At 44.0% G+C, this 11,817-nt stretch overlaps 1 protein-coding gene across 1 annotated transcript; it reads left to right on the forward strand.

Annotated features, from left to right (window-relative positions):
• The first annotated feature begins 1,052 nt into the window (after positions 1-1,052).
• CLRN2 (clarin 2) lies at positions 1,053-11,566 on the forward strand. Its single transcript, XM_027545413.1, has 3 exons — positions 1,053-1,791; positions 7,876-8,055; positions 11,039-11,566. The coding sequence occupies exons 1-3, from the start codon at positions 1,539-1,541 to the stop codon at positions 11,302-11,304; spliced, it is 699 nt and encodes a 232-aa protein (XP_027401214.1). The 5' UTR covers positions 1,053-1,538; the 3' UTR covers positions 11,305-11,566.
• Positions 11,567-11,817: the final 251 nt, after the last annotated feature.

Below are 11,817 nucleotides of genomic sequence, written 5' to 3' on the forward strand. Positions count from 1 at the left end.
TTTGGGAGCCCTCATTCACCTTTGGAGGCCAGCAATCACTGATGGCTGCTTCATTCCTTGTTTATTGATATGGCAGGACATATTTTCATTTCACAGTATGTTGTTCATTACCAGAAAAAAAAATTGCTATGTCAAGGTCATTGTGATGAAGAAGCATTTCAAAGACCTGATCTCCAGCCCCAACTCAGACCTTCAGTTTCCTCAGGAAAGAAGTGTCTGGAAAGGCCCGTCCCCTGCCCCCCACAATGGGTTGCAGCACCAGCAGGGGTGAGCCTGGTTCCCTGAACTCCTGTTGGTTAACAATGCAACCCCCAGGACCCCCTCCAGAGATCTGAGACCAAAGGAGGAATTTCACTGGGCCATGTCAACCCCACTCTGCCCCCAAACCTATCTGAGTGGCTGTTGCCAGCCTCACGTGACATGAAGTTGACATTCGGCAATTGTCTAAAAATTAAAACTTTAAATGCACCGTGTAAGATAGAAATTAGGGAATATTGCATTCCTTGTGCCTGTAAGTGAAAAGGAAGTGACATACCTTCACTACTCTGTGCTCAGTCTTTCAGTCTTGTCCCACTCCTTGCGACTCCAGGGACTGTAGCCGCCCAGGCTCCTCTGTCCAAGGGATGCTCCAGGGAAGAATACTGGAGTGGGTTGCCATTTCCTCCTCCAGGGGATCTTCACTATCAGAAGAGACAAAGACCCCAGCAGGGTGATGGGAGATTATTTGCTAAAACATTAGAAAAACACTTTCCCATTCAGATGACATGACCTGTGAAGGATAAAGAGGGTGTGTGTGTGTGTGTGTGTGTGTGTGTGTGTGTGTGTGTGTAAGTGTTAGGTCCAGGCTGCCCCAGCCATCTCAAAGCTGCAATTTTACCCACAGTGGATCCACCCAGTGATAAATTCAAGAATCATAAAAGCTTGCTTACGCATTTCAATTAAAAGGGTTGAGAACAGAGGTCATTTCATGGTGTTAATAACACTTCTAGGGGTTCTGACAGCAGTGACATTTCAGAGAAAGCAATGCCCAGGCACGCATCAAAGAGATCAACATCTGATACCACGCATTGTCGGCAACATTCAAAGGCTAGTCTTTCCATCTTTGTTTTCCTTCTACCGTTTGCATTTTGTGAGACTGCTTGTTGTCTCTTTAGACTCAGATCTACCTGATTTTGCCTGCTAATAGCTCCTTCGTCCTTAAGAGAGCCGCAGTAGGGTTATTCAAATACTCGAAATGAAGAACAGTTAAACTGTCTTCTGAAACCTTAGTCTAGTGGAAGATATAGGGTTACTTCCTGGGTAACACACTCCTCCACACTGCAGTCAGGTGAAGACGTCCCTGTAGACACTTCCCCTGTGGTTGTAGTAAACATGGGCTGTGGGGGCAGGTGCTGAGGGAGGACCAGGACACGCACCTGAACTCTTGAGCCGGCGTCTGGGAGAGCCAACCCTGAAGCAGTGGATCACCCAGTGTCTGGAAGATGCTGAGGACCCCGGGTGTTGCTGGGCCCCCTGGAGCATGACCTGCACTCAGCAGCATGCCTGGATGGTTCAAAAAGGCGTGGTACGGGCTGGCTTCTCTGCTCAGCTTCTCCTCCTTCATCCTGATCATCGTTGCCCTGGCACTGCCCCACTGGCTAAGTGGGAAAATCCTCTGTCAGACGGGAGTGGACCTCGTCAACGCCACGGATCCAGAGCTGGTCAAATTCATCGGAGACATTTACTACGGACTCTTCCGCGGTTGTAAGGTGCGGCAGTGCGGGCTGGGGGGCCGCCAGTCCCAGTTCACGAGTGAGTATACTGCGGCCGCAGAGCTGCTGTAGAACGCTTATTTGTAAATACTTGTATGGGGTGCGTGCACGCGCGCTCTGTCAGCCTGTCGAACTCTTTGCGACCCCATGGACTGTGGCCCACCCACCAGGTTCCTCTGCCCATGGGGTTTTCCAGGCAAGAATACTGGAGTAGGCTTGTGTCTAAATGCAGAATTGAAGAGCCGCTTCAGTCGAAGGCATGATGACAAAATCCACAGTAAGCCAAGGACTTACTCTTGTTCAGCATCAAGAAAAGATCTTTTTTTTTTTCTTTCTGCAGAGATTTGTAGATCTTTGTAGTTACCTCTATGAATAATCACTATTAATATACTGAGTGCTTACTTGTGTCAGACATTCTACAGAATGCTTTCCATGGCTTCTCTCTCTTAAGCCTTGTAACAAATTTATAAAGAAGGCATTGTTAACATTTCCATTTTGCAGAGGGTTACACACGGACACTCGGAGATTTCATTACCTAACTTGCATGAGGTCAACCAGCCAGGAAACAGTGTCAGACTTCAGATGCAGGCCATGCAACTGGGGTGCACTCAGCCAGTCTAGCCTGCAAGTGTAGACCAGCTGCTGAAATGAGACTTACACTTCTGTTTATATTAATATAAAAGTTTCAGAGTCTAAGAAAAAGCCAAAGAGCTCTACATCCGAGCACTGGAATCAGACTACCTGGGTTCAAAGCCCGAACCCATTGTTTCCTGGCAGGGAGAGCTCGGGCACAGCTGCTGTCTGTGAACTTGAGCAGGTACCGACCTGGCCAGGCGGACATCCAGGTCACGTCAGAGCCTCTCTGCGTGTAAACAGAGCAGGAATCCAAGCCCAGCGTATGAAGGGTCCTCTGGGAAGGAAAAGCCAACCCCAAAAGGCCAATATTCTGCATGTCTTCAGAATAAAACAGATTACCAGTAAGAACAGTAGCCTACAAATACATAAGTAACCCACATAATGGAAAAACAAGGGAATAAGGAATTTTATTCATTATTTGATTTCTATATGTCAGGATTTTAGTGGAGAAGGAAATGGCAACCCACTCCAGTACTCTTGCCTGGAAAATTCCATGGATGGAAGAGTCTGGTAGGCTACGGTCCATGGGGTCGCAAAGAGTCAGACACAAGTGAGCGACTTCACTTTCTTTCTTTAGCCAGAGTATCTTCTTAAACATATAAAGAGAGAAAACTGGAACCACTGACAAATAATACAAATTGGCTTCACTTATATACATGAAGGACATATATATACTAAAAATTGTTAGGTATAGCAATAAGAAAAATCTTGGGGAATATTTATATTTACCCAGAAATTAAACTGGACAAGGGATACTGAAAAAATAGCTAGGTCTTTTAAGAATATGAGGGGATAAAATATATCAGCAAATCTGATGGTGCTGTACAGTAGAAACTAACCACCACATTGTAAAGCAACTATACTCCCATAAAATGTAATAAAAAATTACATAGAAAGCTGAAAACACATTTAACATGAATAAATAAAAAAATATAACAAAGAAATAGGACAGGCTAAAAGGAAATGATGACAACTGTGTGCAGTACTCGGTTCTGAGCTGGGTCCATTTACTGTAAATGACGTCACTAGGATAATCGATGGAACTTGAACCGGGCATCAGGATTAAACACCAGTCATACACCAGTGTTGACCTAGTGATTTTCATAATTGTATCATGGTTGTCAAAGAGAATGCCCTTTTTGAGGAAACTGCCCCTGAAGTACCCAGGGTTGAAGGAGCAATGTACCCTCAAATGGTTCAGGGGAAAAAAAAAATTATTGGTAGCATTAAGGTTATTTCAAACCACTTATACAAAAAAAAAAAAGTGGGAGATGCACAATTTTTTAAACAGTTGTAGATAATTTGCAAAGTTTTTATTCTGTATTGGATATTCTCATCAGAAGTGAGTCTTGCTACCTTTAGTAAAAGGTGAAAGATTTATATGATTTGAAGAGAAAGCAGAGTATATTTCTACCTTTAGATGTACAGCTCCTAGAGCCAACATCATCTACCTGTGTGAGGTACCTAGGGGGTGCATCAAAGCCCACCACCCCCAATACGGAATCAGGATTTACCTACTACTATTCATAGAAATTTAAAAAAATCCTGCTCCTCGGGCCTGTGTGCAGATCAGGAGAATTGGGGGGTGGGTGTGAAAGTGCTTTGTAAACTGGAGTAGGAGGGTTTGGTTAGGTCTTGTAAGACAAACAGCCTCCATTCCCACCTTCAGAGGGGTCTCCCCTAGAGTCACCCAGGAAGGTCAGTTTCCAAATCAACCAGGGAGAAAAGCAAAGAGCTATATATACAGGATGACTTCCCAGCTAGTTCAGCAGTAAAGAATCTGCCTGCCGATGCAGGAGACTCAAGAGACCTCAGGTTCAATCCCTAGGTAGGGAAAATCCCCTGGAGAAGGAAATGGCAACCCACTGTAGTATTCTTCCTTGGGAAATCCTGTGGACAGAGGAGCCTGGTGGGCTACAGGCCATGAGGTTGCAAAGAGTTGGAACAACTGAGCGACTGAGCACATATATAAGCACTCACATATGCAGCACAATCATGATTAAGATCCTTGTTTATACCCAGACTTTCTGAAATAAAAGCAAAACAACCTAGCCATTTGAGTGGAAAGAAAGAGACAGATGCTTATTTAGCCACGTTCACATATTCACCCGTATTGTAGAGTATTTGTGGGCCTGATATTCGAGGAAAACAGGGATGAACTAAACAGAGGCGTGTCTGCCATTAGAAGCTTTCCATCCGGGAAAGAGAAAGGCAGTAAGTGATCCCTGAGCAGTGACACATGAGTGTTACAAGCTTCCTTCTTTGTTCATTTCCTTCATCCATTTCTGCACTGGAAAGGAGATCTTACTGATGCCCATCTAACTGATGAGGAAACTGAGGATCAGAGAAACCAATAAAGAAAATAATTTCTGTAAAAGCAGCTGATGTAATGCCTGAAAGGTAGTATGTGCTTGATCATTTTCAATTTGCTGGGGCCCTCGTCATCTCTCACCCCAAAACATTCCATCCACAGCCAGACCTGTAACTGACTTCAGCTCTCACACTTTTCTTATTACTGTCTATTTTAGATAACAGTCCTCTCTCAGATGTGTCTTTTGCAAATATTTTCTCCCATTCAGTGACCATGTTGTTGTTTTTTTTGACACTGTCTTTCATAAGGCAGAATTTTTCCACTTTAATGAAATCTAATGTATCAATTTTTTTTAAATTATTTTTTGCCTTGCTGGGGTAAAAAGGACTTCTGGACTTCTCTAGGGTATTACAAATTATGTAATAATAACATAATTATCTAATTTGAGATGCTGATAGGTTGATTAATCACTTCTGGGATTCAAGCAAGGTAGCTTTTATATGTACACAATAAGAATACTTATTCAAATTCAGGACTTGCCTGGTGGTTCAGGAGCTAAGACTCAATACTCCCAATATAGGGAGCAAATAAAGATGGAAGCTCCCACGTGCTGAAATGAAGATCTGACGCAGCCAATAAATAATTTCTTTTTTAAAAAGGAAAATTCAAAGTAAAGCTTCTAGAATTTCAGCTCTGCAAGCACTAAATTTTTACATCTTTGCTTATCCAAGTTATCTGATTTTCCTGCTATGCTGTGTGTGTGTGCTAAATCCCTTCAGTCATGTCTGACTCTTTGTGACCCCATGGACTGCAGCCCAGCCCACCAGGCTCGCCTGTCCATGAGATTCTCCAGGCAAGAATACTGGAGTGGGTCGCCATGCCCTCCTCCAGGGAATCTTCCCAACCCAGGGATCAAACCTGCATCTCTTACATCTCCTGCATTAGCAGGTAGGTTCTTTAGGACCAGTGCCACCTGGGAAGCCCCCATATCACTTCATATGCCCCAAAATGCCCTTGCCCATCATAGTAATGGTTATTTCTCGATTTTTTATTAGATCAAATCTGGAGATGGTTTCATACCAGTACATGGATATGATTAATTCTTTTCAAAAGCTATATTGTGTGAACTGTGCTTTAATTAATTAAATCAGTCTCCTATTGATTCATGGGCTTCCCAGGTGGTTCAATGGTAAAGAATCTGCCTGCCAATGCGGCAGATGCAGGAGACATGGGTTCTATCCCTGTGTTGGAAAGATTCCCCTAGAGGAGGAAATGGCAACCCATTCCAGTATTCTTGCATGGGAAATTTCATGGACAGAGGAGCCTGGGGGGCTACAGTCCATGGGGTTGAAAAGAGTTGGACAGGAATCAGCACAGCACCAATTCATATTTTCGTTTCTCTCCAACCTTTTGCTACTTTAAGGAATATCTGATACACACACACACACACACACACACACATACAGCTTTGAGCACATGTGGGAGTGCTTTTCCTAGAAGTGAAATTTCAGTGAGACATGCTGCCAAATTCCTCTCAAAGAAAGTTGTATAAATTAATATCACTACCAGGTTTGACAGCATCTCCTTCCCTATACCTTCGTCAACACCGTGTATTAGTGAACCTTTGGTCTTTGCCAATCACATAGGTGATGATTTTCTATTTTAAGTGTTTGGTGAGGATTATTATGCTGGTCATATGTCCTAAGGATTGCATGAGCAAGTAAGGGGATAAGGAAACAATTAGGTAATCAGGCACAAGCTACCACGTTTGGAATGAAAAAAAAAAATGCTGAGAGTCTGCAATAAAAAATAAAAATCTAAAGGACACTGAGATATAAGGAATGGAAATGAAAATGAGAAGTCCTACAGGGAAAAGTCCCATGGGAAGGAGTTCATTTTCCAGGGTAAAGTTTCTCAGGCCGAGGAGATAACCACATGAAGATAAATACACATGGAAATACAGAACTAAAAGGAAAATTCGATCAGAACTAAAGATGTAACTGTGCTGTGTCTGGAAACTTCTGAGTGGAAAGGACACTTTAAAGGGAAAAAAATTCTTGTTCTCAGACTTGGCAGACACCAGCCTTCTCTGAATAAAAATGAGCAGGTGAGCCAGCAAAGGAGCGGGGGGACGGGGTCAGGCAGAGAGTGGAGCCAGGAAAGCTTTGAGTCCTGGTTCTCAGTTGGGGTGGGAGACGGGCTGGTCAGTTTGGTGCCAAGCAGTGAAGCAGGGATGCGGGAGTGCACAGGATGGACCCAGGTTAGACCAGGAAGTGTTCAGTGGAAACCTCAGAGTAGTGGCAGAGGAAGGGGCTTGCCCAGGTGTTTTTATTTATTTTTTTAGCTTTCATCGTTTTATTTTTTTAAGTCTTTATTGAATTTGTTACATCATTGCTTCTGTTTTATGCTTTGTTTTTCTGGCCATGAGGCATGTGGGATCTTAGCTCTCCCAGCCAGGCATTAAACCTGCACCCCCTGAACTGGAAGGCCAGGTCTTAACCTACTGGACCACCAGGCAAGTCCCCGCTTTCATTGTTTTAAATCATTCATATATAATAACTGAAGCCAGTGACTCTCAACTCTATATACCATATGGTATATAGGACTATGCAGCTTCCCTGGTGCCTCAGACAGTAAAGAATCCATGTGTAATGAAGGAGACCTAAGTTCGATCCCTGGGTCAGGAAGATCCCCTGGAGAAGGAAATGGCTATCCACTCCAGTCTTCTTGCCTGGAGAATCCCATGCACGGAGGAGCCTGGTGGGCTACAGTTCATGGGGTTGCAAAAGATTTGGACAAATAACACTCTGACCCTGATGAAAGCTTTGTGATCGGCCTTCTTAGACTGCTTCTCGTGCCAGGCTCCTTTGCTAAAGAGACACCCCCTGGGGCTTGTGTGGATCAACTCACACCAGATCCCAGAGCCGCAAGGCTGATGCAGCTTAAACACCCAGCTGGGGAATATTCTGATTTTGCATCCACCCTAAGGAAGCGAAGGTTGTTGGGCAACTGATAAGGGGTAAATTTATCTGGGAAGTCTCTTGCTTTTTGGAAGCCCAGTGCTTGCTGCCTTGCCCTCACTCTGCTGTACTAACGCCTTCATGGTAAGCAGCCTGGGCCATGTACCCTTAAGCTGAGCTCTGAGGCTGATATGTTGGCTGTGTCTTGTTTCTGCAGTCTTCCCACACCTGGTGAAAGAGCTCAACGCAGGCCTCCACGTCACACTTCTGCTGCTCCTCTTCTTGGCCTTGGCGCTGGCTCTGGTCAGCATGGGCTTTGCCATTCTCAACATGATCCAAGTTCCATACCGGGCAGTCAACGGCCCTGGGGGCATCTGTCTATGGAATGTTCTTGCAGGTAAGGGAGGCCCCATGGGGAGAGAGATTCCTGCCCACATCACCAGGAGGCTGAGTTCCAAGCAGGTGGGCAGGTGTGAAGGAGTGAAAATACCCCACCTCAAGCTTCACTTCCCTGGGTTTGTTACCTTCTTGATGGGCACCAATGTCCTTCTTACTAAAAGTTGAAGAATAGGTGTCATCATGAAGAATCAGGTCTTAGTGTGTATGAGTGGCTGAGGACTTGGAGAAGCAAAGAGGTTGGGATGAGAGACAAGGGAAGACAGAAAGATGGGGGTGGAGAGATGGGGACCCTGGGACCAGTGGTAGGGGAGCTGCTGCCATGAAGCTGGAGGAAACTCACAAAGAACAGAGGAGAAGGAACCTGGGGGGCTCACAGTCCTTATTTTCTGTAACCCTCACAACCTCCCTATGTTTGTTGTTGTTATTCAGTAGCTAAGTCGTGTCTGACTCTTTGGGACCCCATGGACTGCAGCCCACCAGGCTCCCCTGTCCTTCGCTATCTTCTGAAGTTTGCTCAAATTCATGCCCATTGAGTCCATAGTGCTATCTAACCATCTCATCCTCTGCCACTTCCTTCTCCTCCTGCCTTCAATCTTTCCCAGCATTAGGGTCTTTTCCAATGAGTCACCTCTGTGCATCAGGTGGACAAAGTATTGGAGCTTCAGCGTCACTCCTTCCAATGAATATTCAGGGCTGATATCCCTTAGAATTGACTAGTTTGATATCCTTGCAATCAAAGGGACTCTGCCATATTATTAGACCCATAGTTACAGATGAAGAACCTGAAGCTCAGAGATGTTAAAAGATGCACTGAAAGTCACATAGTCATGAGCAATAGAGGCAAGATTCCAACCCAGGTATAACTGAGTCTAAGCCTTTTGTTTTTTCATTAATCCATGGTGTCATCTATGACCACCATGACCTATTTTCCAAGACAAAACCCAAGTCAAAAGATGTGCATAAGTGTGTGCAGGTGTGTTAATTTAGGAGAGTATATGGTATATAGAAATTAATTCACCTTTAGTTCAGCATTGAAAAAAAAATCACCTGTAATGAAAGTAACAAAATCGTGAAAATGATTTCAAAAAATCCAGGTCAAATGGTGAAGGTGTCCTGATGTCAATAAACCCTCACTACCTCACTACCTTATACAGGATGACCAGCAAGTATAAAAACAAGTGACGTTGATTTAAAAAAAAAAAAAAGAAGAAGAAGGCAAAATTGAAGGCAAAAGGAGGAGACGACAGAGGACGAAATGTTTAGATAGCATCACTGACTCAATGGACCTGAATTTGAGCAAACTTCAGGAGACAGTGAAGGACAGAGGAGCCTAGTGTGCTGCCCTCCACGGGGTTGCAAAGAGCTGGACACGACTTAGGGACTGAACAATGACAACAATGTTACTTAATCATGCATTAGAACCTAACGTCAGTAAATCAGTTATTACATACTTGCCTATATTTGCAGACTGTGACCATCGTGTAGAATTTCTTATAGACATGGCTCACTCCCATCTAGACTTGCATATCTCTGCCTGAATCCTCACAGTGACTGGCATGTAGAAAGTGTTCAATCTCACTCTTTAAATAAATGCTTATCTAGGTCAATTTCCTTCCTTCTTGAGGCAGTACTCTCAAGCTCATAGTATTTTTAAGAAGGCAATTTGACAAAACTTGACTCTTAAAAGGCATAAAAACATGAATAGCCTTTGATTAAACAACCCCAAACAGTAATTTATGCTAAGAAAATAACTGGAAAAGAGCACAAAAATATACATTAAAAGGTGTTTCTGGCAGCACTTTATAATATCAAAAATTGGAAGCAATCTAGAAATCCAGAAATGAAGTTACCCTTAATTAAACTTAATTAAGTGTGTCACTGGAATGAAGCATTATAGATCCATTTAAAGTGGTGCTGTAACAGAATATTTAGCAAAATGGAAAAAAAATATTCAAGTTAGAGAGAAAAAAATCAAGTGTAAAAGAGTAGGAGTACCATAATACTAATTCTGTTAAAAAGAGAGAAATGTAAAGAAATATACTAAAATGTTCCAAATGTTTTCATTTGACTTTTAGGGGAAAAAGCAAATTTGTCTTTTCATCTTTATGATTATCTTGGATGTCCAAGTTTTTTTCAAGGAAAGAATAATAATCTAAAGAAAGAGAATAATAAATGTGTTTTTAAAATATTAATTAAAATCAGGATAGGAGAAAAGTTGAGCAAAAGAGAGACATGGGGAGAGAAAAAGAACCAGAGAGAATCCAGAAGGTCGAAGTCCGAAGCAGCAGATAGGGAAAGACATGAAGTCTGCCCCTCTCTCCTCTCCTTTCCTGCTTCTCTTATCTTTCCTTATCACTAAGCTTGGAAGGAGGATATTAAAGAGGAGAGAACTGTCTAGCCCTCTGTTGATCCTCCAGTCCACCCCATAAGATGCTCTTGCATCTTTCCTTATAGCCTCAGGGTCTGCATACACAGGCTGAATTAGTTAGAGATTGAGCTTATCCAACGTGGGTAAGTGCCCTGCACTGGGTAAAGAAAAAATTAGAGGGCTTGAGGTTCAAAGTTGATCTGATAGGAAGCTGATTCCCACACCTCTTGCCCCTCACACAGTGAACTATCTGCTGCTTTTAAAAGCAAATCAAAATTTGTGTCACTCTCCAAATGTTTTAAGGGGCTTCCCTGGTGGCTCAGTGGTAAAGAACCCACCTGCCAATGCAGGAGACCTGGGTTTAATCCCCAGGTTGGGAAGATCTCCTGGAGGAAGAAATGGCAATCTGCTCCAGCATTCCTGCCTGGAAAAATCCCATGAACAGAGGAGCCAGGAAGGCTACAGTCCATGGGATCCATCGCAAAGAGTCGGACACACAAGCAACTTAAACCTCAAAAGTTTGTTGCTTGTGCCCCAGAAAAGCCACCTCACCTCTAGGAGTTGAACTGCGGAAAAAAGGGCTCTGTACGAGGGTGTACTTTCTGGGTTTCAGGCGGAGTCGTGGCCTTGGCCATCGCCAGCTTCATGACCTCGGTAAAATTCCACGACCTGACAGAACGAATCGCCAACTTCCGGGAGAAGCTGTTTCGCTTCGTGGTGGTGGAGGAGCAGTACGAGGAGTCCTTCTGGATCTGCGTGGCCAGCGCCTCAGCCCACGCCACTAACCTGGTTGTGGTGGCCATCAGTCAGATCCCCCTGCCGGAGGTCCAGGCCAAGATCGAAGAGGCCACGGTCACGGCCGAGGACATCTTGTATTAATAACCTGCACCTAAATCCAGGTTTTGGTGTGAATGGAAACCTCCCTTTTCTTTTTCCAGGGTTCGCAGTCCAGGATGTCTGTGTTACTGGCAGAAAGAATAAGGAAGTGGGAGGAGGGAGGGTGGTACGTGCACCAGAAAAGAAAACTTTCTGAATTTATAGCATCTCTGTGCTTCTTTCTCACTGATCTTGGAGTTAGAGACTGCCATTTGCCACCTGTCTGTGATGCTGGGCGATTCACTTAGTATCTATTAAATGGGAATATTAATGACCTTGCAATGTGGTAATGAGTTTTTTGTTGTTGTTCAGTCACTAAGTCATGTCTGACTGGCATGGACTTCAGCATGCCAGGCTTCCCCGTCCTTCACTGTCTCCTGGAGTTTGCTTAAACTCATGTCCATTGAGTGGGTGATGCATCCACCCATTTCATCCTCTGTTGCCCACTTCTCCTCCTGCCTTCAATCTTTCCCAGCATCAGCATCTTTTCCAATGAGCTGGCTCTTCACATCAGGT

The sequence above is a fragment of the Bos indicus x Bos taurus genome, chromosome 6, assembly GCF_003369695.1.
Source record: "Bos indicus x Bos taurus breed Angus x Brahman F1 hybrid chromosome 6, Bos_hybrid_MaternalHap_v2.0, whole genome shotgun sequence".
NCBI classification, from domain to species: Eukaryota; Metazoa; Chordata; class Mammalia; order Artiodactyla; family Bovidae; genus Bos; species Bos indicus x Bos taurus.

Coding starts and splice junctions, on each gene's coding strand:
- CLRN2 (XM_027545413.1), top strand. CDS start 1,539: ATGCCTGGATGGTTCAAAAAGGCGTGGTACGGGCTGGCTTCTCTGCTC. Junction 1,792..7,875: donor CCGCCAGTCCCAGTTCACGA/GTGAGTATACTG, acceptor TTGTTTCTGCAG/TCTTCCCACACCTGGTGAAA. Junction 8,056..11,038: donor TCTATGGAATGTTCTTGCAG/GTAAGGGAGGCC, acceptor TCTGGGTTTCAG/GCGGAGTCGTGGCCTTGGCC.